The sequence below is a fragment of the Herpailurus yagouaroundi genome, unplaced genomic scaffold (assembly GCF_014898765.1).
Source record: "Herpailurus yagouaroundi ecotype Mexico unplaced genomic scaffold, PumYag 77, whole genome shotgun sequence".
Classification (NCBI taxonomy): domain Eukaryota; kingdom Metazoa; phylum Chordata; class Mammalia; order Carnivora; family Felidae; genus Herpailurus; species Herpailurus yagouaroundi.
Genome location: NW_024412388.1, coordinates 62,618,261 through 62,642,781, shown reverse-complemented (window position 1 = coordinate 62,642,781; position 24,521 = coordinate 62,618,261). Strand labels below are relative to the sequence as shown.

The 24,521-nt window shown below is 37.4% G+C and overlaps 1 protein-coding gene across 3 annotated transcripts in view; it reads right to left on the bottom strand.

The window, feature by feature from the left end:
- Positions 1-24,521, bottom strand: part of TNNI3K (TNNI3 interacting kinase) — a 292,001-nt gene that overhangs the window by 88,742 nt on the left and 178,738 nt on the right. For 2 of the 3 annotated variants that reach the window (XM_040470642.1, XM_040470643.1), the window contains exons 18-21: positions 12,576-12,628; positions 12,201-12,253; positions 11,256-11,354; positions 8,240-8,372 (exon numbers count right to left, since the gene is read on the bottom strand). In XM_040470642.1, coding sequence (XP_040326576.1) covers positions 8,240-8,372; positions 11,256-11,354; positions 12,201-12,253; positions 12,576-12,628 — 338 coding nt within the window. The remainder of the gene's footprint in view (positions 1-8,239; positions 8,373-11,255; positions 11,355-12,200; positions 12,254-12,575; positions 12,629-24,521) is intronic. The other variant, XM_040470644.1, reaches the window with a different exon arrangement.

The window sequence follows — 24,521 nt, the reverse complement described above, 5'->3', positions numbered from 1 at the left end:
TGACTATCCCTCTTACTAGCATGTTATGTTGAGCATATATCTTATCCTAATAGAACCTAAACCATAGGTTACTGTTAGAATTAAAGGAGACATCGTACAGAGAGCATCTGGCACATTGTTAGTTTTCAAGAAGTGTTAGCTGTTGCTGTTGCCATAATTATCATCTACAGATCTAAGGGTTTTGCCTTTTCCTTTTAGTCTGAATCTAGAGAACTAGGTATCAGAAACATTGTTGAATATTTTCTGTTCTGTTTAGACCAGAAATCATCTATCCTTTTGAGGTTTTTTGGGAGTATGAATACCAAGTAAAATATTGCATTGAATTACTGCAAATTACAAGGCTACAAACCCTCTCATCTGTCATTGGCTCCAGCTCATAATGTAATATGGCTACTGTGGAGAGGATGACTATGCACCTCTTCATGATGAATTTAATTAGCTATATTGCTTATGGATAAGTTGGTACTAGATTCTGAATTCCTAAATTAAACTATCACTCTTATGTTTTATAAAAATAAATCTAGGCACTCATATAAAAACAGAGAGCAATAAAGTACAATATTTTACTTGTAAGCCTTGACTAAGATAAAACTGCTAGAATGTTTTTTATTTGTTTTTTTTTTTCAATTTTGATTGTGTGTATGTGTGTTCTAAAAACACAATTGATTCTACTTCATTGTTTTTATGGGTAGGGCTGTAGAGAAACAAAGCAAACGCGTACGGCTATCCCAGCAAGAGCTAAGACACACTCTTTGTTAAACTGACACTTTTCAATGATGTATCACCAGAGCATATAGCATCTGAGAGAGACCATGAGATTGCAATCTTGAGATTGCAGTAAGAATGGCTTAATTTTTTAAACCACATCCCATTCTCATTACAGACTGTCAGAAGAATAGATTAATTTGCACCAGTGTCTATTCTCATTGCAATCTTTGTCAGTGTAATGAAGTATTGGAATGTTAATATCAGCTATGTTCATAGAAATATCACCATCCATTGGAACGATTTGATCTTTCTAGTGATCTGTGTAGTGATTGGCTGGCTCTATCAGTGATAAACTGATAAAGAACACAGCAAACACAGGATTTCAGAACGTTAGATCACTCCTATTTTCCTATCACTTGTCAAGGCACAGTCCACATCATCGATGTGCTTATGCTTTTTGAGGTTACAATATTTAGGACGCTTTAGGATCCTAATCATATATGGAATATCTAAGCAGCGGTAGCAAACACAAATGACTACAAATATGAGATCCTGTGATATAACTATGTTTCTAAACGTACTTAAATTCATATTTTTTACAACCATATGTGAGACAAAAAAAAAAAAAAAAGCCATATTTGGCCCCTGTACTACCGTTTGCAACTCTGAGTTAAAATCTCAATATGAAGTCTCACCCAAATCTGGCTAGAATAAATTGGCAGATGTTCTTAATTTGCTGCCACATCCGAGACTTAGTTACAGCTTGGCATTAAGGAATCCCAGGACACAGAGTTGAGTCTCCTTGTGAACCAGCTGGCATCACACAGGAAAACAAAAGGAAAACAAGAGGCGTTCTTCTTTGGTCTCAAACTATAATCTGAAAGTGATCCATAAAACTTGGTACCTAGTTGTAAGGGAATGGGATTGGATAGAATACATATCGATGGATTGATTTATCCTAGATTTCTTCTTTAGTTTTTCATGATACATCAGAGGAGACACCCCGGGAGAGATATAAAATCTGGGAAGCAGGTGTTGGTTTCTTTCTCTGAAATGTATCCAAGACAGCTCTTGTTTGCCAGGTCATACCAGCTCCTTTTTCATCTTGCCTGGTTCTTTTCTCTCTGCTTGGCTTCACACCTTGGCTCCTTCTCTTCCTAATCTTGTCACTTCTTTCACAAATCTGCTTTCTCCCTGGATCCATCATCCTCCTGCTGGCTGAGCCAGAAACCTAGAAGTTATCCCTGATTCCTCCCTCTCCCTTGTTCTCCCACCTGAACCCATCCACAAGTCCATTCAAATTTCCCACAACCAGCCTCTCCTTTTTCTTCTAAAGTCACTACCCTAGTTAAGGTTTTATACATTCTTACCTAGACTACCTGGTTTCTTTACCTCTGGTTTCAAACCTCTTCAGTCCAGCCTTTGCTTTGTAGCAAGAGGGATCATTCTAAAATAATAATAGCATTATATGATTGCCCTGCTTGAACTCCTGCAGTGACTTTCATTGTTGACACACAAGGCCCTTCACCATCTAGCTCTAGATGTGATGGATTCCCTTGTGTTCTCTGATTCATCCCTATTGAATTATTTGTGGATCTCTCATGCCTCTGCACCTTGCCCATACTGCTTTTTGTTGGGACTCCTTCTCTTCTTCCCCACTAATTTACCTATTTAATAAGCTTTCATCTTTTTGCAGGTCAGGTATCGTCTGTTCTCAGAGTCCTTCTCTGATACCATTTTCCCATTTTTCACAATTTCAGAAGGAGACTCCTCCAGGGAGCATCCTTAGCACTCTCTCTCAGCTTCTCTCTAGTTGGGACTTACCTCTGCTCTGTGCTATGAAGCCCTGAGCAACACTCTATTCTTCTCTGTTTTCCTCTTAACTCTAGCATAGTTCCCAGCCAGAGGAGCACTCAATGATAGCCTAAACATAATAAAAATAGCTAATATTTATTGAGTGCTTCCTATTCCCGGTCATCCTTCCAATCTCTTGAGGTAGGTCCTAGTATTATCCCCACTGTTAAAATTTTTTTTTTCAACGTTTATTTATTTTTGGGACAGAGAGAGACAGAGCATGAACAGGGGAGGGGCAGAGAGAGGGGGAGACACAGAATCGGAAACAGGCTCCAGGCTCTGAGCCATCAGCCCAGAGCCCGACGCGGGGCTCGAACTCATGGACCGCGAGATCGTGACCTGGCTAAAGTCGGACGCTTAACCGACTGTGCCACCCAGGCGCCCCATATCCCCACTTTTAAAAATAAGGTGAAGTATGGCTCAGTTAAGTAGCTTGCATAGTTACAAGGCTCATGCTCTTACACTTTATGCCAATTCTCTTTAGTTCTATTGTGTTGGCCTGAAAAATGCTTTCTTAAAAATTGAATTAATTGCCAACATTTAAAAACCTTTAGGTATCTAAACAAACACACAGAAATTGGCTGATATGGTAAAGGAATCCTTGCATTCCTACATGGATTGTTTGGCTGGAGCTGGGTAGCAGCTGTTCCCTTGAGTCAGAGCATGTGATTTCCTGTCCATCACACTGTCCTCTGTTGAGTGTTTGCCTGTTTCCCCCAGCCCTTTGGCCATTTGATCTTGGATGACCCTTAGGATGCTGAATGTGATGGATTTTTGGTTCTTTCTAGACCTGAGATTATAAGGTTAATTTGAACATGTACTATGCAAAAGAGACTCTAACTTCAAGTTCTTCTCAATGAATACCCATCACTTATTTAGGAGTCAATGCTAATATTTGTGTTCTACTTTTGTATTTCTTCCAGTGCTTCCAGGGCTAAATCCAGGAGGATGAGCCATGTGTAATATTGCTACTACCATAATTGATAATGCTGTCATACATTGTAGTCATGGATTTGTTCCTCTTTGTAAATGGCTAATATGTAGCTTATATTGAATCTGATGCTTCACATAATTTATTGCTGAACATATGCTAGATTGCCTAACCACTGCAATGATATAAACAGCCTCATTTCTTGATGCATGGTCACTGTCCAACTTTAAAAAAATCAACATCTATCATAAACAAACTCTCTTTCCAATAAAGTACTATAAATTCTAATATCTAGGATATTGGAATCAAGTTATTCTTAGGCAAGCCTTTTAACTGTTTTATTATACAATATTCTCCCTCCAAAAAGGGTAAATATTTCTGGGGGTCCATGACAGAAGGGGTCTTTATCTCTTTGAAATATTCACTTTATAATTAGCAAAGGATAATGGAGTAGGGAAAATTCCTAAACTATATGAGTAAAATATGATAAATACTGTAAAAAAATGATGACTTGGGGCATGGAGGAGACTGCTTTAAGTCAACATTAGAGGATTAAGGAAGATGGTTTGGGAAGAAGTGGTATTTAAGCTAAGATCTAAAAGTTAATTAGGGTTAGTATGATGAAAAGTGGGCAAGAGTATCTTGACAGAGACTAATGTGTGCAAAGACAGGAAGTCATAGGAAACAAGTCACATTTGGGAAGAGAAATAGTGCTCTGTGGCTGGAACATAGAGAACATGAGAGACTGCAGATGGCAAAGGTAGATCTGGGGAGGAAAGTAGGAATGTAGTGTGAGGCTTTGTAGATTATTTTAAGAAATTTTGTCCTTATCTTAAGAGCAAAGAAAAAACATTGGAGATTTTAACTAAAGGAGGCCAGATGACCTAACTTGAGTTTTTTAGAAAGCTAAACCTAGATAGTATGGCAACTGGTGAAGATAGTCAGAAAAACTGGAGACGAGAACACCATTTAAGATACTGTGCAGAATTCTACATGCAAAATAAGGAAGTAGCAGGGGAGAGGAGATAAGTGGAAAGATTCAAAAGATGTTCAGAAAGTGGGGTCAAAAATAAGGAAATGAGTGAGAAAAGCAAGGAAGGAAGGAAAGGAATAATGAGGAAAAGAAGGAAAGAGAAGAGTGAAAGGTGACTGCAGGTTTCCTATGAGCATTCTGGAGACTGAGTGCCATGCAGGTACAGAATCATAGGAAGTCTCAACCTTGTGTTACACTTTGCCCTCATCTTTAATCTTACAGCTGCAGAGAGTTTTCAGTTTACAGAGTTCAGTCACAAATACCATTTCATGTGATCCTCACAGTAATCTTCGTGGAGTCATCGTTAACTGCATTTACTGAGGAAACAGAGTTTGTGAAAGGGCTTACAGGCCAGGAGAAATGGGACACAGTGAAGGAAGCAACACAGTGGCTGGAACATAGGACGTGAACTAATATGAGCCAGTCAGAGCTACAGAATCATGTAGAATTGTACAGGGCATATTAATAGTTTTGAGCTTTAATCCTAAGAACACAGGAAGACATAGAATGATTTTAAGGAATAGTGACATAATCAATTTTATGTTTTTAAAATACCATTTCAGTGGATATCTAAGGAGTGGAGAGGAAGGGGGTAGAATAAAGGAAAGAAGTCAAATGGCTATTGAGGTAGTTATAGTGAAAAAGATGGCAGCTCTGACTAGCATGGTGGTGGGTGGAATTAAGTAGATAGATTTGAGGTATATATTTAATCACTTCCGCTTTTTGTTCGTTGTTGTTCATCACAACATTCACTTGTGCAAGAAGGCAAGAAAAAGGTGTAAACAGACATACTGAATAAAAAGAAAGTTTCCTTTATTTACAGATGGCCAAAAAAATTTATGTGGAAAATCCCAAAGAATGTAGAAAAAAAGCTACTTGAATTGATAAGTAAATTTAGCAAATTTGCAGAGTATGGGGTTGTTATTTAAAAATTAATTAAGTCTCTCTTCTAGCAAAGAACCATTGGATATTGAAATTAAAAAAAAAATAACATTTATAATAGTATCAGAGATAAGTCTAAAAAAATGTGCCAGGTTTGTATGCTAAAAACTACAAATAGGCTGATAACAGAAATAAAAGAAGACCTAACTGAAGGAGAGCTATACCATGTGGATTGAATGGAAGATTTGATATTTTTAAGTTGTAAATTCTTTCCAAATTGATCTATAAACTCAATGTAATCTACCCAAAATTCCAGTGGGCTTTTTTTTTTTTTTTGGTAGAAATAAACAAACCGATTCTAAAATTTATATGGAAAACCAAAAGCCTAGAAGAGCCAAAGCAATTTTATTAAAGAAGGGCATAGTTGGAAGATTTATATAACCTGAGTTCAAGACTTAACTATAAACTCTGAATATAGTATGGTATTGGTGTAAGGGTAGACATATATCAGTTAAACAGAGCCCAAAAATAAATACACATATATGGTCAATTGATTTTTGACAATAGTACCAAACTAGTTTAATCGAGAAAGGAAAGTTTTTTCAAAAAATCATGCTGAAAAACTTAAGCATGCATATTAAAAACTATAAACTAAACTATAAACTAAAACTATAAACTAAAAAAACACAAACTAACAAAAGAATAACAAAAGCTCATACCTGTAACCATTAAAAAAAAGAAAATGAGTAGATTCTATAAATATAAAACCTAAACCTATAAGAGTTCTATAAGAAAACATGGGAGGAAATCTTTGTGGCTTTAGTGATGCAACCATATTTTAGAAAGAATATAAAAACGTGATTTAAAAGTTTGATAAGGTAGACTTCATTGAAATTAAAAACTTATTTCAACACATTGCTAAGAATATGAAAAGGCAAGCCACAGACTAAAGAAAAATACTTTCAAAACGCATAGTAGATGAAAGACTTCTACCTAGTATCTATGAACTCTTACAAGTAAATAATAAGGCAACCTGAACAAACACTTCACCAAAGAAAGAGGAACACAAACGTGAGATTTTCCATATCATTAGCTATTAGAAAAATAGAAAATACTACTACAATGATACACCATTATATACCTACTCAAATGGCCAATGTCTTATTTTAAACAGACAACAAAAATATCCTGGCAAGGATGTGTAGCAACTGAAATTATAATACATTGCTGGTAGAAATCCATCATGGTACAGATACCTTAGAAAACCTCTTATCATAAGATCTAGTACTGTAATCATTTCTTATATATTTATTCAAGAGTAGTAAAACCACCCACACAAATACCTGGATGGTTTTAGTATCTTATGCACAGCAGCCCCAAAGTGAGAATAATTCAAATAATCATCCATGTATGAATGCATTATTAAATTGAGATACATCCACACAATGGAGTATTACTCAGGAACAAAAAGGAATAAATGACTGAAAGTCAACAACATGATTCCATTTATAGGACATTCTGGAAAAGACAAAACTATAAAGACCTAAATCAGATAAGTGATTGCTAGGGGCTGGATGTGGGAACAGTGAATTAACTCAAAAGAGGCACTAAGGAACTTTTTACAGTGATGGAAATAGTCTATATGGTGATGATCATGGTTATGTATTTGTTGAAACTAGTGGAATTATTAACCTAAAATGGCAATGTTGTTTCAGTTCAAAATAGAGTCTTTACATTCACACTATAATAAGGACTAACTCTCATGATTTTCTATGAAAAGTATATAGAAAAATATTAGGACAATTAGTTAGAAACTATGCAGAGGATAATTGAAGACCATATGATATTATGGGGAAATATCTTGAAAAGAGAGTGTGAGATGTAGCTTTGCTCTGCAAATGAGTACTAACAATTATTGGGATCTTGGTTAAGACTTTTAATTTGTGAGTATCCACATTTATGGGATTTGTCTTTCCCTAACATCCCTTTTGACTTTGTCTGATATATTGTGATAGGGTGGCCACCAGGAGCTTGCAAAGTAATTCACTTAAGATTTATTGTGATTTCATTTGAAAACTACTTTTTAAGCATACTAGGTTCTGGGGATGCAAAGCCCTTAAGGAGTTCCCAGTCTAACGGTGAATACAAGTAAGTAAATAGATTGACAAAACATAAAAGCTGAAACTCAAATAAAATGAAGAGACAGATGCAAATAAAATTTACCTTAAGGCTCAAATATGTGTATATTTTTCATGTGATTAGATTTCCTGCCTCTACTGTCTACATGTACATAGAGTGTAATGTATATTATCACCAAAAATTAGGCTCTCTCACAAAGCCCCATTTTTGGAGTGCATCTATTTATGTAATACAAAATTATTATGAAAAGCAATTCTCTTTTATATAACATGAGACAAGCAGAAAACGGTCCTGGTAGGTTATTTTTATGTGTTGCTACTTTCAGCTCAACCCTGTATACACACTAAAAAGGAGTTTCTAGAATCTAATCTCAAAAAATAAGTATTACATTGTCCACATTATTTGCACCCACCTGCCATGTGACCATAGTCATTTGCTTGTTTTATTAACAACAGATAAATCAAAGCCCTAAACTTTAATAAAATATACCTACACTTGTGTGTGCCTGTGCCTAAAGTCACACAGTTAGGTCAGTAAGTTTTCTGGATTGGGCACATACCTTGAAACAATTTTAAGTTGTTTACTTAATTCTTACTTGTGGACCCACCAAGAGTAATCATTTTGGGGAAAAAAAATATTTCTTGAAGTCGTGACAAGGCATAGAACTCTGGAAACCTTTCAGGATGTCTTACCTGGCTTGAGATGAGCAAATGGGATTTCACCAGTGAGAAGTTCCCAGAGACACAGAGCATAGCTGAAGACGTCAGCTTTGATGGTATAACGTGTGCACTGCGTGAACACCTCAGGGGCCATCCAGCGGAGGTTCTGTGTGTTCAGAAACATCCACAAGTCATTTGCCAAGTGTTTAGTCATCCCATTGTAGAAACAGTGTTCTTCTCTGTGAAGATTTGGTAAGTGTTCTCCCATTGTTCTCAGAAGATATAAAGATAAAATAACACTGATTACCCTGTACCATGCAATAAGCTGATGTGTTTATACATTAATAACATGTTTACTATCACTGTTCAGTTTTACAAAGGCATTTTTCTTAATCATTGGAAGATCATGAAATTCATAATCATTCCAAAAATATTGCAACAATATTAATCATCAAGTAACCCTGCATCTTGTAAAATGATCACAGCAGCAGCATTTTTTGTTTACTTCTGAGCATCTTTCCCCTAGAAGCCTTATAAACTTATGAATAGCCAACCACGATTCATCCAAGAGCTCTATGCCTCCCTGGGGGTGAATCACACCTTTCCTCCTTTAGATCTTCAGGTTGTAGTTTAGGAAGCCACTAAATTAGACCCATAAATAATGCTCTCATGACTGAGGAGAGATAGAGCCTTAGAGGAGTGCCCAGGACATTCTTATGAAGCAGATAGCTCACTGGCAGGATCAGGTCTGTCATATCTCCTGTGTTTGCCCAGTTGTGTTATTTCTGAATATGGTTTGTGCAGTATTCCAGGAAGAAAACCTATAAAATGTTATAGTTTTCTCTGTATGAAGTTTTATATTCATGTTTTGATGGCATTATTTACATTCTTTTCACTTGCAGTTATGTATTTTTTGGTTTGAAATATAAGTTTGCATTCTGAGATGCAAATGGCATACATTTGGTTGATTTGTAGTTTAGGGGAAAGAGCACTAGGTTTTGAGTTAGGAGAAGAAAATTCCAGCTCCAGCTCTACCATTCACTGTTTGAGCAGCCCTGGGCAAGTCTTGTATGCTCCTGGACCTCGGATTCCTTAAGGGCAGAACAGAAGAGGCAAACCCTTCCAGCTCTAAAATCCCATGGCTCCATAACCTTATCAGTGAACTTCACCAAACACCTTGTTTCTTTGTATTTCCACTGGAAGAAACCAGCATTCTTTTATTGCTCTTACTGAAATTCTATGTAGAGCTGGCTGCTGATAATTCTTTTCAAGTGTCTACCTTATTTTGAAATCATGCATAATTATAGCATTCTAAGAATATATGTATTCCGATTATGATGCTTATATGCAATTCTTCCACATGGGCTTTCACCTTCCAAATAGCCTCCACTTATGTAGCAGATTATGCCTTGTGTCACAACATTGCATAAGTGGAAGTAGGCATACCGTATGCCCATTTTCCCACAGGGGAGTAATAGAGTAATTAGCCAACTTACATGAGGCCACATAACTAGTAAGAAACAAAATAGCCTTCAAAATAAATCTAGAGTAGTGCTGTGCTTAAAGACTGTGCTGCTAGGATTAAAAAAAAAATTACTTGCTGTTGGTGAAATTCAATTCAATTTCATTCAACAAAAGTTTATTTAGCCAGAGTCTGGATGTATTTGAGAATCACCTGGGGGAAATTTGAAAAGATACAGGTACCCAAGATCAACCCCAGGCCAATGAAATCAGAATTTCTGGGGGATGGGTTCAAGCAAAATACTTTTTAAAAAGTTTCTGAAGTGATTCCAATGTGGTGCCAGGGTTGAGAATCACTGATCTAGCTATCTCTGTGTCTCAGGTACTGTGTGTCCTATCAAAAGAGGACTCATTCTTCCTCTCTTACCTCATATCTTGCCATTCTCCTCTTGCTCACTCCACTCTAGTCATTCTGCCTTTGAACACACAAAGAATTTTCCTGTGTCAGGGCCTTTGCACTGACTGTTCCCTCTGCCTACATTGCTCTTCCCCTTACATGGATGACTCCTGGTCAGGCCTCTCATCAAATATTATCTTTCCCTCTTACCCTATCTAAGTGATACCCCCATTCTCCATTCACATACTTGCTTTGTTTTTACTCTGTAACACTTATCACAACCTGATACATATTTTGTTGATTTGTTCAGTGTCTATCTCCTTCTAGTAGAATATTAGATCCATGGGAATAAGAAAATTAATTTGTTCACTGCAATATTCCCAGTTCCTAGAAGGATGTCTGGTATTTAGTAAGTAGTCCATAAATATTTGCTGGATGAATGAATGAAATCTAACTGGGGAAACCAGACATGCCTAATCTCACTTACAACATGGTCCATGATGTATTTCCTGCCTTCCTCTCTAACTCATCTTTCACTTTCTCTTCCTCACCCAGAGCATGCCAACAATGACAAGCTCTTTGAAGTTCCCCCAGGAAGTCTGATATTTCTCATCCTTCCCTACATCTTTGCTCATGCTGTTGTTCATTCTACCTGGCACTCTTTTCTGTTCTCCCTGCGCCTAATTTACTCCCATTCATCCCAAGATGCTCTGTCACACCTTACTTATCACAGGACTTCCATACTGCTTTAAATCTATCTGCTTATTACTGTGTTTTCCCCATAGAAAATGAGCTCTTGACATCAAGATTTTCTTCACATTTTGCATTCCTGGTCCCTTGCACAATGTCTGACACATGGTAGGCCCTCAATAAATGTTTATTGACTGAATGAGTAAGGGTACGAATTAGCAGTACAAAATGCTACAAAAGCACAGACAGAAAAATGCACGGGGAGGAGGCAGCAGGTGTGTGTGTGTGTGGGGGGGGGGGGATGTTATGGAAGGGAAGGCTCTTCCAATGGATAAAATTTCCTAGGCCTTGCAAGACTTTTCTAGGTGAGGTGGAGTGAAGGACTGTCCAGGCAGAGAAAGCCACACTAGCAGAGACACAGGGATATGAATGTGAATGGCCTTTTTGGGGAATGAGCAGGAGGCTTGTGTATTAGGGTGTGGGGGACTTGAGAGAACTTACTGTGGGAGAAGAGGTCACAGAGGGGCCCTGGGCCAGATTTGGGAGGGCAGGAGGCTTCCAGGCAATGAATTTGGATTTTGGCCTGTGGGTACTGGGTATCTGTGATGGTTATAGGAGGAGATGAATTGTCAGAACCTAACACTTGGCTGATGTTGCAAAGAAGGAACTGGAAGACAGTACTGGAGTTAGAATCCTACTTCTAGTCCAGAAAAGGGATGATGAAGACATGAACTGAAGTGGAAAATGAGAGTTTGGGATGATCTTAAAACAAGCATGCAAACAAACAGAAAACATGACTGAGTAATGCATCTGTGGAAGCAGAAAAAGGAAGGAATGGGAAATTACCCTAAACTTAGGTAGTTAAATAACACATGTGGTCTAGGAAGAGAAGTTACTTTTTTGGGGGAGGGGAGGAGAGTAAAGAAGAGAGCAGGTAATGATTTTAATAGCAGACATTTTTGAATACAATTATGTTTGCTCCAGATGTTAAAACTTATATTTTAGTTAAACATTAATACTTGGTTATATGCCATATTACCTTATAATGCTGAAGCAGAAAAAAGTTGTTACTAGATGCTGGTTAACTACAAATGCTATAGTTAGTTACTGATTAAATGTTAACTCTCTCCACTACTTAATAAGAAGATCTAAAAATGAAAGCCAATTAACCATGCCTGCTTGGTACTTTTTTCAGTTACATCTGAAATAAATTCTGTATTATTTTATCCATCTCATTTTCCAGACATATATCTAATCTATTTTTCTGGTACAGCCTTGAAAGAGTTCTTTTGAGGGCTTCCTGAAAATAAAAACATAAAACTTTATCCTGCCCCTGGGACAATGACAATGCTTCCAGTTAAAGCTGCTCTCATCTCACTTCCTGTCATGCTGAGTTTACACATTTTAATTGTTTCATAATTATAAGGAACATAAGCAGCAGCGAACCCCAGGTTGTTTTGTCATGTTGTCTTCATCCAGAGACTGTAGAAATCTTGATTCTGATGGAAAGAAAAAATGAATTCGTGTTAAAGAAAACATCTTTAAAAACAAGGTCAAAATCACAACTAAAATTTTGAACCCCCTAGAAACCTCTTATTTAAAGGCTTACTTCCTTTCTTGTAGCTGGGTATATCAAAGAGAAAAAACTGAAAATAAATGATATACTTTTAAAATTCAGGGTCACTGAAATTTGAATGATTTAGAAAAGTATAGCTGTCAGTGTGAACTGCTTTTTCAGCTTCATCATACAATATGAGACACCAACTAAGAATGAAGAAAGAAACTGATGTCATTTGGGGACTTTTCATGGAAATCTCTCACCTCCAAAATCTGCCACCACTGCATGCCCGTCCTCACAGAGAAGAATATTGTGACTGTAAAAAACAGAACAAAACAAAAACGGTGAGACAAAAAACAAAACACTGACTTTGAGTAAACTTCATTATTTCTGAATCTGGTGTCTTAAGGAAGAGGTTGATAGTCATCATTTGTTTACCCAGAGGCTGAACAAGCTGCAAAAGACTGGCAGAGATCTTACGTTAGTGACTCTTATTTTTTTTTTTAATTTTGTTAATTCAAAAGGAATATTTACAAAATCATTTTACATCTAACTTGGAAAGTATACGCAGTGTCTCACTTTGGATAAGCCCTCTAAACTTGTCAAAAAGACCCATTCGCTGAAGATCAGTATTTCAGCTCTCTGTGGTTCATTTGCTAACACAATTGTTAACAGGCAGGGTCAAAGGCATCCATGAGCATATGAGAGCCCGAGCAAGGGAACCAGCTTGCTGGAACCCTAAGCATAAGGGCAGTTCAAGTCAGAGCCTGACATGAACATAATAAAAGGACCCTTTGTGGAATAAGTCTTGGCCAACATGTTCTAGCTACACTCCCAGGAAGAAGGAGTGTTTTTAAGCCTGATACTAGCTAAACCCCTTTTTAAGGTTGTAGGGAGAAAAAGTTATAAAGATCACCAAAGTCTTTCCAACCCAGAATTCAAGCGAGATTAAGAATGTCCTGCCTTTTCAAAAAGTAAATCAAGGCTGAGACAGCCCCCAAAGAGGTCATTCTTCCTCCCACATATTGGTAAAATGAGCTGTGGGATATCTTATGGATGGACAAACACATCGTGATCCAAGATTGTCACGGAGTGCTTCTTACTGAATGCTTATTTCACATTTGCCTTGTAAATGAGGCATTTCAGTATTAGGAGATCATCCACTGGATTTCTTTTAGTGTCTATAGGTTATACTATATTTATTGTATTTGCTCTATCCTTAATTGTTTTGCTTTGTGATCAATATACAGAAAACACTATTATTTTCTAGTCCTGAATAAGACCCAAATAAGATATTGAATTCTTTACATAAATACTTTCTGGGGCTGACTGCGGCGTTATAAGAAAGTTACTTTTGAATTTCCCTAGTATCATTAATGAATTTTATTTCAGTAATATAGACTTAATCCTCTTTCAACTACTTAAAATCTAGAATATGTTTAAAGCCAATTTGCTTGGAAAAACCCAGTGTAGAAGTAATCAAGGATGTCAAAACAAAACCCCCAGGATGCTCTCTTTAACTTCAAATTTATCAGTTGCAACATATGATGAGACAACTGTCATAAGAACTTGATAGCATCAAGAACTCTCTGGAAGTTCAAGTATGACAAGAAAATGCATCTGATGTTGTACTGCCAGATTCTCTGAGGGATTTATGGGAGTTTCAATACCACAATATCTTGGTCTATCAAAGGATATGGGGTGTTACATTTTAGAGATATCATTAAAACACACATTGAGCATGGATTCCCTAAACACAATACACCTATATGTATAGCATCTTGTCCGTTATTTTATTTTAATTTTGATTAGTTATCTAGAACAGTGGTTATTAAAAAACATTTTGAGGAGCATAATCTCAACATATAATATAGATTTTTAAAATGGAGCTGTTCAAGTTAAACAGAGGGAAAAGCTCCCTGAACCACCAATTAAACATTCACTTTTTCCACAATAGTAGTCATCAAGGTAATAGCTTAAAACCATGGATCTTGAGAAGCCACCAGATAAGTTACATTTGTTTGGAATATTTATTCATTTGTTTGCTTAAATTTCTTCCAAAGTAAGTATTTTATGTTATTAAGACTGGTTATACCACCTAGCTGGAGTTGGGGTGGAGAGTTTAGCAAAATTTTACTCTTTTATCAAAGAAATTTCAATGAATTTAGTCACTGGGCCACCCAGTGCATCACAGTATGAGAAGCAGGGTATGTCAGGAATCATGCAGGGATTATGCTCCTTGCTGTATCTCCAGCATTTTTAGCACATGCATTGCACAGGAGTATTCAATAAACATTTGTTAGCAAATAAATTAACTAAAAGTAACTGAAAATAGACAGTCATGAGTACTGTTTGAATACCGCTCATCTGTCTGCTGATAAATATTTAGAATTCACAGAATCCTACAATTGGACGAGACATTAGAACTAACTTAGTATAACCCTCTTAGTTCCTGCAGAAGTCTCAAGTTCAGAAAACTTAAGTGTATCAACAGAGATTACACAGGTAAGTAGTAACAGTGAAGACACAGAATCCAGTTCATGTAGGCCATCATCCCAGATCTTAGAACAGGGACTGGCAAACAGTAGGTGAAAAATGATTTTATGAATCATCTTTGTGTTGTGTTATGGACCTTTCCCCCCAAGGACAATATTTACTTTCCTCACATTATCAAGACACTCTGAGAGATGCAAAGTGAGGCAAGTTATAGATTTCATCTTCAAAGAACTTATAATCAGTTGATAAAAAGTAAAGATGAATGTGGGTTATGTAAAAATTCAGAAAAAATAGTGTAGGTTAAAAAAGGAAATTATCTTTGAAGTGGGCCTTGAGAGACAGTCAGTAACTCTATAAATATAAATTGGCTAAACATGGGTTATATACCAGGAACTTTCCTATATACTGGGATATAGTGGATATAGGCAAAGCGTTTGTGAGCTTATGTTGTAGTGAGGAGGAAATGAGGCAGATGAAGGGAGAAAAAAAATCCAAGTTGGGGGATAATCTTAGTAAAGGCCAAAAGTTGCGGATGCCTGGAGTTGGTATCAGGAATTATAAGAAGAATATACTTACTAAATTAGACAGTGCATGCTGGAGAATAATGGAGGAAAATCAGGTGGAAGTAGTATTGGATTATTACAAGGAAATATGAAAGCTGGGAAGGGAATTCTAGGCTTGATACAAGGAAATAGCACATTTTTATGCATAGGGTGCAATGCTCTGAAAACAGAGAGATTAGACTTCAAGAATAATTTTAGGCCCTGGGTATTAAGGACAAAAGTAAAAAGAGTGGAAAACAAATAAGATAGGGTAAATCCATCAAAACATCTAAAATAAAGTGTCTAGATCTTGGGATAGCTTAGATAGAGAGGACAAAAAAGAACAGAAAACCAAGGATCATCCTTCATCACACTAGGAGTTTTCTAGTTTAGAGTTCTTAAGTACAAAGCAATAAAATATCCAATTAGAAAGGGTTGTCTTACTAAAAATTCTATGAATTTTTATGAAAAGGATAGTGGCTGACTTGGGAGGCTGAGAAACTTGACTAAAGTCAATGTTGTGCTTGGCAAGACTGGACTCACCAGACAAATAACTACTGTTTTTATCAAATTGAAATAACATGCAACATGAACTCTTGTGTTCTTTTTGTTTTTAAAAAAAATTTTTTAGTGTTAATTTATTTTTGAGAGACAGAGAGAGAGGGAGAGACAGAGTTCGAGCAAGGGAGGGGCAGAGAGAGAGAGGGAGACACAGAATCTGAAGCAGGATCCAAGTTCTGAGCTGTCAGCACAGAGCCTGATGCGGGGCTCGAACTTACAAACTGTGAGATTGTGACCTGAGTAGAAGTTGGACGCCCAACTGACTGAGCCACCCAGGCACCCCTGAACTCTTGTGTTCTTAACAAGCAATAGCAAATTAAACAAAACAAAGGATGCAGCGACAATTTAGGACACTGGACAATTTGAGTTCATAGCAGCAAATGGGGCCAAATTCCAAAAGGGAATCTATGCAAATAATATTGCAGAACTTTGGGAAGTTCTGGAATAAAAGGGAATTTTCTACTTACTTCAAGATAGTCTTCTGGATTTGTCCACTCCTTCTCTAACCACTCAGTAATAATGGAAACTAGCTTTTTAAACTACCCCTAAAATTCATCCATTCATTTTATTAGTTGGTGCTGAGTCATACTTCCTATCTGGAGTGAAATAAATGGAGAGAGACAGGCAGGCGGTGAAGCTGAGAGAATCTATTTTATCAGTGACAGCAGCAAGGCTTTGAAGTAGGCTTTGTGCTGTGTCAGAGAGTCACTGGCATTGGGGTTGAGGATATCTAGGGAAGAGGATGAGTTTGTAGAAGAAGCCAGTGAGGACAATAGAAGTGATGCAATTATTATTAGTGATAATTTGAAGAGGTTACCTGAGATTTGTCATGAATGGCAAGTTTTGAGAGGAAGAAGAACAATAAAAATTGAGGGGAGGTAACAGAGAGGGTGGCAGTAAAGAAAAAAGTGAGTAAATATTGCATGAGAGCCTCCTGTGGGCAAGCACTGGTGTTTTTGAGATTTTTCCATCCCTCATGGAGCCACTGTGTGGTTGATATTAGCATATCTACCCTACAGATGGATAACTGAGGATCAGAGTGGTCACCTAAGATGTCCAGTATCATAGCTAGTAAGAGGTGGAGGAAGCATTCAAACCTCAGTCTCCAAAGTGTGCCTTTTTTAGGAGAAGTTGACTCCCACATCATCCAGATAGGCCCTGAGGAGCCAGAACTCTTCCAGCTTGATGTCTAGGGCAAAAGTCCAGAAAGTTTGAGTGAAGAAAGTGATCAAAATTCCAGCTAGTGCTAAAAATTCCTGTGTTCAATGTATGACTGTAAGGTAAAAAGAATGAAGTCAACAAGCTACATGGAAATAAATCTAATACACCTTTGATCCACCAAGAACCAGTAGACAAATACTAACCTTCTTCCCTTCCAGTGTGTGGCTAATGTGTCATATGTAGGTGAATGAAACACAATCCCTGTGAACAGGAAACTTGCAATCTGACCTGGGAATTAAGCTAGGTACACAGAGAATGTCATCAGGATCAGAAAAGTGAAAGAAAACAAGGTGATGGGAATTCTAAGGCTTTTTCTCCACCAGAACACCACCTGGGAGGTTCTTTTTTATCTGCTTGCTTTTGTATAAAATTCTGGGGAGAGACAGTCTTCTGTTACAGATAAGGCTTTATGGAGCATCTTCATGTACATAACATTGGGTGGAAACATCCCTTTGAGTCAGACCCTTCTGATGTGAATTTGGTAGATATGCAAACCTGTCAGTAATTGATTGAACTAGCACTTCAGCCCAAGTCCTACCATCTGGGAGAGAGGCATAAGGAGATGAGAAAAGAAGGGGCAGGAGAGGAGAAGAGATGGGTTACACTGAAAGGAAGGAGGACAATGATGAACAGATGCTGTAATATACACATATGTACACATAAGCAGTGCACACACATACATATACATGCACACTTGCCATGTAAGCTCTCTGGAAACATCTTTAAGGGTCACATGATGCTGAGGAATGCTCTCTAGAAGGCAGTAGGTTTGGTAAAACCACACAAGGAAGTTCAAGAGGTAAAGATCAACAATCCTTAATTCTTACAGTAATTTTTGGCATTTCTGATTTAACATGTTTCCCCACAAATGAAACTATTTTCAATGAAAATTAACTACATCAGTGAAATTGGGATTCAATTAGAGTTCAAACACACTGAAAAGATTCATTGGTCTGTGTGGCCAAAGAAAGAAGTAGTCACCAGAACCAGAACTGTTCAATTCTGCAAGCAATTAATGCCAGCCCCTCTCTTCTGAAAACCAGCCACAGACTCAGTCCAAAACACTCTGAGTGACATGTAATCAATGAAAATCTCATTGGAGTAATGAGATTTTTTTTTTAATTTTTAAATTTTACTTAAATCCAAGTTAGTTAGCGTACAGTGCAATAATGATTTCAGGAGTAGAATTTAGTGGTTCATCACTTTTATATAACACCGAGTGCTCATCCCAACAAGTGCCCTCCTTAATGCCCATCATCCATTTAGCCCATTCCCCTACCCAAAACCCCTCCAACAACCCTTAGTTTGTTCTCTGTATTTAAGAGTCTCTTATGGTTTGCCTCTCTGTCTCTGTTTATTTTTCCTTCCCTTCCCCTATATTCATCTGTTCTGTTTCTTAAATTCCACATATGAGTGAAATCATATATTTATCTTCATCTGATTGAATTATTTTGCTTAGCATAATACATTCTAGTTCCATCCAAGTTGTTGCAAATGGCAAGATTCCATTCTTCTTGATTGCTGAGTAATATTCCATTGCATATATATGTATATATACCGCATCTTCTTTATCCATTCATCAGTCAATGAACATTTGGGCCCTTTGCATACATTGGCCATTGTCCATAGTGATGTTATAAAATTGCAATGCAAGTGCCCCCTTCAAATCAGCATTTTTGTATCCTTTGGACAAATACCTAGTAGTACAGTTGCTGGGTCATAGGATAGCTCTATTTTTAATTTTCTGAGGAACCTCCATACTGTTTTCCAGAGTGGCTGTACCAGTTTGCATTTCTACCAGTAGTGCAAAAAGGTTTCCCTTTCTCTGCATCCTCACCACATCCATTGTTTCCTGAGTTGTTATTCTGTTCCTGTTATTCTGACAGGTGTGAGATGGTATCTCATTGTGGTTTTGATTTGTAATTTCCCTGATAATGAGTGAAGTTGAGCGTCTTTTCATGTGTCTGTTAGTCATCTGGATGTCTTCTTTGGAAAAGTGTCTATTTGTGTCATCTGCCTATTTCTTCACTGGATTATTTGTTTTTTGGGTGTTGAGTTTGAAAGTTCTTTATAGATTTTGGGTACTAACCCTTTATCTGATATGTCATTTGCAAATATCTTCTCCCATTCTGTCGGTTGCCTTTTAGTTTTGCTGATTGTTTCCTTTGCTGTGCAGAAGCTTTTTATTTTGATGAGGTCCCAATAGTTCATGTTTGTTTTTGTTTCCTTTGCCTCAGAGACATGTCTTTTAAGAAGTTGCTGCAGCTGAGGTCAAAGAGATTGTAGTCTGTTTTCCCCTCTAGGATTTTGATGGTTTCCTGTCTCACATTTAGGTCTTTCTTCCATTTTGAGTTTATTTTTGTATATGGTGTAAGAAAGTGGTCCAGGTTCATTCTTCTGCATGTCTCTGTCCAGTTTTCCTAACACCATGTGCTACAGAGATCGTCTTTTTTCCATTGGATACTCTTTCCAGCTTTGTCAAAGATTAGTTGGGGCACCTAGGTGGCTCAGTTGATTGAACATCCAACTTCAGCTCTGGTCATGATCTCACAGCTTGTGAGTTTGAGCCTCACATCAGGCTCTCTACTGACAGCTCAGAGCCTGGAGCCTGCTTCAGATTCTGTGTCTCCCTCTCTCTCTGCCCCAACCCACTTGCATCCTGTCTCTGTCTCTCTCAAAAATAAATAAACATTAAAAAAATTAAAAAAAAAAAAGATTAGTTGGCCAAACATTTGTGGGACCATTTTTGGGTTCTCTATTCTGTTCCATTGATCTATGTGTCTGTTTTTGTGCCAATACTGTCTTGATGATTATAGCTTTTATTATGGCTTGAAGTCTGGAACTATGATACCTCCAGCTTTGGTTTTCTTTTTCAAGATTGCTTTGGCTATTCGGGGTCTTTTCTGGGTCCATACAAATTTTAGAATTGTTTGTTCTAGCTCTGTGAAGAATGCTGGTGTTATTTTGATAGGGATTACATTGAATATGTAGATTGCTTTGGCTAGCATTGACATTTTAACAATATTTGTTTTTTCAGTTCATGAGCATGGAATCTTTTTCCATTTCTTTGTGTCTTCTTCAATTTCTTTCATAAGTTTACTATAGTTTTCAGTGTATAGATCTTTTATCTCTTTGGTTAGGTTTGTTCCTAGGTATTTTATGGTTTTTGGTGCAGTTGTAAGTGCGATTAATTCCTTGATTTCTCTTTCTGCTGTTTCATTATTGGTGTATAGAAACAGATGCCACAGATACATTGATTTTATAGCCTGTGACTTTGCTGAATTCATCTATCAGTTCTAGGCATTTTTTGGTGGAGTATTTTGTGTTTTCCACCTAGAGTATCATGTCATCTGCCAATTTGAATGTCTTTTATTTCTTTTTGAAGCCTGATTTCTGAGGTTAAGACTTCTAACACCATGTCAAGCAGCAGTGGTGAGAGTGGACATCCCTGTCATGTTCCTGACTTTAAGGAGAAAGCTCTCCGTTTTTCTTCATTGAGGATGATATTAGTGATGGGTCTTCCGTATATGGCCTTTATGACTGAGGTATGTTCATTCTATTTCCACTTCCTTGAGGTTTTTTTTGTTTTTAAATCAAGAAAGGATGTAATTTGTCAAATGCTTTTTGTGCACTATTGTGGGGATCATGTGGTTCTTATCCTTTCTTTTATTAATATGATGTGATTCCAAAAGTCCACGTTGTTTGCAAAACAATAATTTTGTTGTGGCAAATGAAGCTCAGGCTCAGAAGCAAGTAGCTTAGCTATTGAGCATGCCAAGTCAACCTTGCAGCGTCAGTAGCTCATAGGGCTTTATTGCTGTCTTTGGTGATCATGCAATACAGGAGAAATGGTATGCTGGAATGGTGTTCACCAATGTGGATATGTGCATAGGTTTACCCTTCCTGCTGTGAAGGCTTTGTTCTGTGGTAGAAACCGCAGCACCTGCTTTTAAAAAGATGAGATGACAATCTGATTGGGGATGGCATGTCAACTGAAAGGGAGAAATATTATCACACATAAGCTAGAATGTAAAGCAGGTTTTACTGTCAGAGACCTAGCAAAGAATATGTTGGATATGAGAATTAATTCTGGAGAAGATCACTGAAGTAGAAGGGAAGGTCTTAAGCAATAGGATGAACAGAAGGTAGTATGTGGGAAAGGGACCTGAAGTCAGAATGCCTGTTTTTTTGTTTTTTGTTGTTTTTTTGTTACAAGTCCTATGAATTTGGACATATAGTATTTTTTTATCTTTAAAAATTTTGAGAAGAATGAAGAACATTAAGAGGTAATACATAGACTTTTGTAAATTCTAAACTGCTAAATAGGTATTGGTTATTATTTAATACACGAAAGACCTAGCTTACAGAGTGTTTGTATAACTTACAAACAATGCCCTTTGTAAACTATACAGCCATGTACTTGTTAGGTATTAAGCGATGAGTCTTGGAAGCAATATGACTTTCTGAATCAAAACCCACAGTAGAAACTGACTTCACTATGGAATACTTCAACTCATTCTTAGCCCTAGAGAGTCTCTTCTCCTTCTATTCCCATTGTCTAATTCTATAAAACTATTGTTGCTTTGATTGAATGACTGCATTTCACCTAAAGGAATCTTTGTTCCCCTGGCTGCACTGATGCTGCAGAATTGGGAGTTGGCTCCAGCTTTGTCTTTTATCATGAAGCAAATGATTTGGGTCAATTGTTTATGTAACAGAACTGAGTATTTATCTCTTTGAAATGTCTGTCCCTTACAGATGACTCCACAATAAAGTTCTTTTAACCTTAACAATGCATGCACTTAGTAGAATACAAAATATAACAGAGGGCAAGATTTACTTCATCCAATGTGAATATAATCCAAGCTCTGACCTTCAGTTCTTTCTTCCATAGGAACACAGTTCACTTTCAGAAAAGAATAAGCTGTTTTCAATGTGGTGGGTGTATTTATATCTTTTAAGTATTTTCTCCATTTTTTTAAAACAAAAGTGAATGGAAGTTAAATTCTGCTGGTTCTTTGTGACTTTTTTTTTTTACTCCAACCTCAGAACTGAGTTAATTTAATGAAGTCATTATGTAAGCATCATGAGTCTTTTCATTTTAATTGCCTATATTGAAAATTTACCTAAAGTGCTCAAATGATTCATAATCAGTTGGTTATGCACTATAGTCCAATACTAATTGTCACTATTAATCAGACTGGCCTGATTATTAGACCATTTTCCAATTCTGACTTTCTTCCAGAGCCAGACTGAAGTTCATGATGGCCTTAGAAGGATCAAGGTGAGTTGCTACTCTCCTACCATTAAGCACTTTTTTTAAGTCACTTAAAAAAACCCACATAAATATTAATTCACTTTTTTCCTGAATTATAGAGCCATGTAATTGCCTGTGTCAGTTGCTACTAACAAACACTAGTTTAAGGGCACCATGGCCAACCTCTCAGTGTCCTTATTTGAAGAGATGACAGCCTCAGAAGTGTAAACCTAATAATGCAACAGCAATGCTCTCCAGATTTCCTATAAGCCACTGTATTCTGATAAATGCCTGAAGGTGATTAACTTACATGATTAAAGACACATGGCTATCGGCATGCCTGGAAGCATTCCAAGGGTTAAATCAGTGGAAGCAATTAGGCTTCATTTTCAATCTCATCACACTGTGAAAGTCATTAGTTTACAAACACATCTGCCTGACAAGCAATCATTCAGACCTGATGCTGAGGAGTCCCGGATCTGCCTGCTGCCACATTTTGCTGGTGGTACTACTTGATGGCCCAGGACTCGTCTTGCTACAGACATCCCGGGAGGGAGTACCACCTTCTTGACTTTCAGCATGGGCAACTATACACTGTTCTCACTTATCAAGTTCCCCTTGAAAACCCTTCCTAAGCCATTGCCACTACCAAACCAAATGTGGCTCTTTACCTCTGAGTATGTAACCCCCATACCCTGAGTTACTTCCAATTTGTTTCAAGTATAATGTAAGGTGCTTTCTAGATCCTTGAAATGCAGTAAAGCTCACATCTACTCGCTTTGGAGCTTTGCACTCTTTTCTAAAAAAGAAACACTTCCAAGTCATCTAGATCAGCTCCTTTCAGTCACAGATGTAGTCTCACATGCTCTCCCTTTTGATATCTGTCTTCCTCTGATTTATTTTTCTATCTCTGCTTCTTACATCCTTAGGGAACAAAAAAAGTTCAAAAATTCAGTGTCATCATGAGGGATAACTGCTGGGGATCCTGGGTGTGAGCCCCAGATAATGAGATAGCACATTTGGTTTCAGAGACCTGGTTGATATCTCTTTATTATGCATGTTATGTGGGGCCCTCGGCGACCACCTGAGAGTCCCTCACAATTTGGGCTGCACACACAAACCTGATAACAATGGTACAGTACCACTGGATATCATGTACTTTGATTCATAGTTTAATAAGGCCTCCACCTCTATTCTTGTCATCTGTGTACCTTTGGGCCCAACATAAAGTGCTCCAGAACTCCCACCATAACCAGAAGATTTTCTTGTTGTTGTTTCTCTCTGAAAAGTGAGATCTCTGGAACTCTGTTTTGTTTGGGTTTTATTTCATCAGGTGCCCCTCCTTGACAAAGGCCAAGGGAATCCCAAGCCTAAGTTTTCCTATTAATCCCTTTGAAGCTAGTTCTTCACTAAAACTAAGAACTTTAATTTTATTTTTTATGCTGCCAGAAAATAACCCTAGTTAGGCTTCATACACGCTGACAAGATAGCTTGTATCCACCATTGGTTCTTTAGAGATGGCATGCTGGGGAAAACCCATGTTAACAGTAAAATAGACCTCCAAACTCATTCAGGAATAGTAAAATACAGATCTTGAACATAACATAGGTAAGAGAGGAGGAATTTACCAAAGCCCCATATCATTAACTTCTAAACACTGAAAGCCTAATTTCAGTGAACCCTTGGAAACCATGGAAACAGAACACTCCAATAAATGCAAAGGATTGCAGAACCTTGACTTTTCCTAAAACAAACTTCAGTCAGTCAGTAGAAGTATATTTGAAGGCTTACCTCTAAAGCTACTGGATTTGTCCCATTGCCAGTGGGATTGACGAGGTGGATTATAAGATTTGTATTGTGGTTAAACCCATTTATTGAGAATAATGTGAAAAAAACTCCATACTCTTACTATTTGCTCAACACCATGAAATGCAAGTGGAAGAGTGATAATGACTGGATAAATCGAACCACATGCACAAATGCTATTGATTGTAAGGTTTCTACGAGTTAGTATCCTAGAATCAACAAGCAAGTATAATTTCTGCTTCTAGGGATGGCTACAGCTTTTGCTTATTACTTTTAACAGGATAGAATCTTAGGAGGATGAGGACTGTCAGGTATGCAAACTGCAG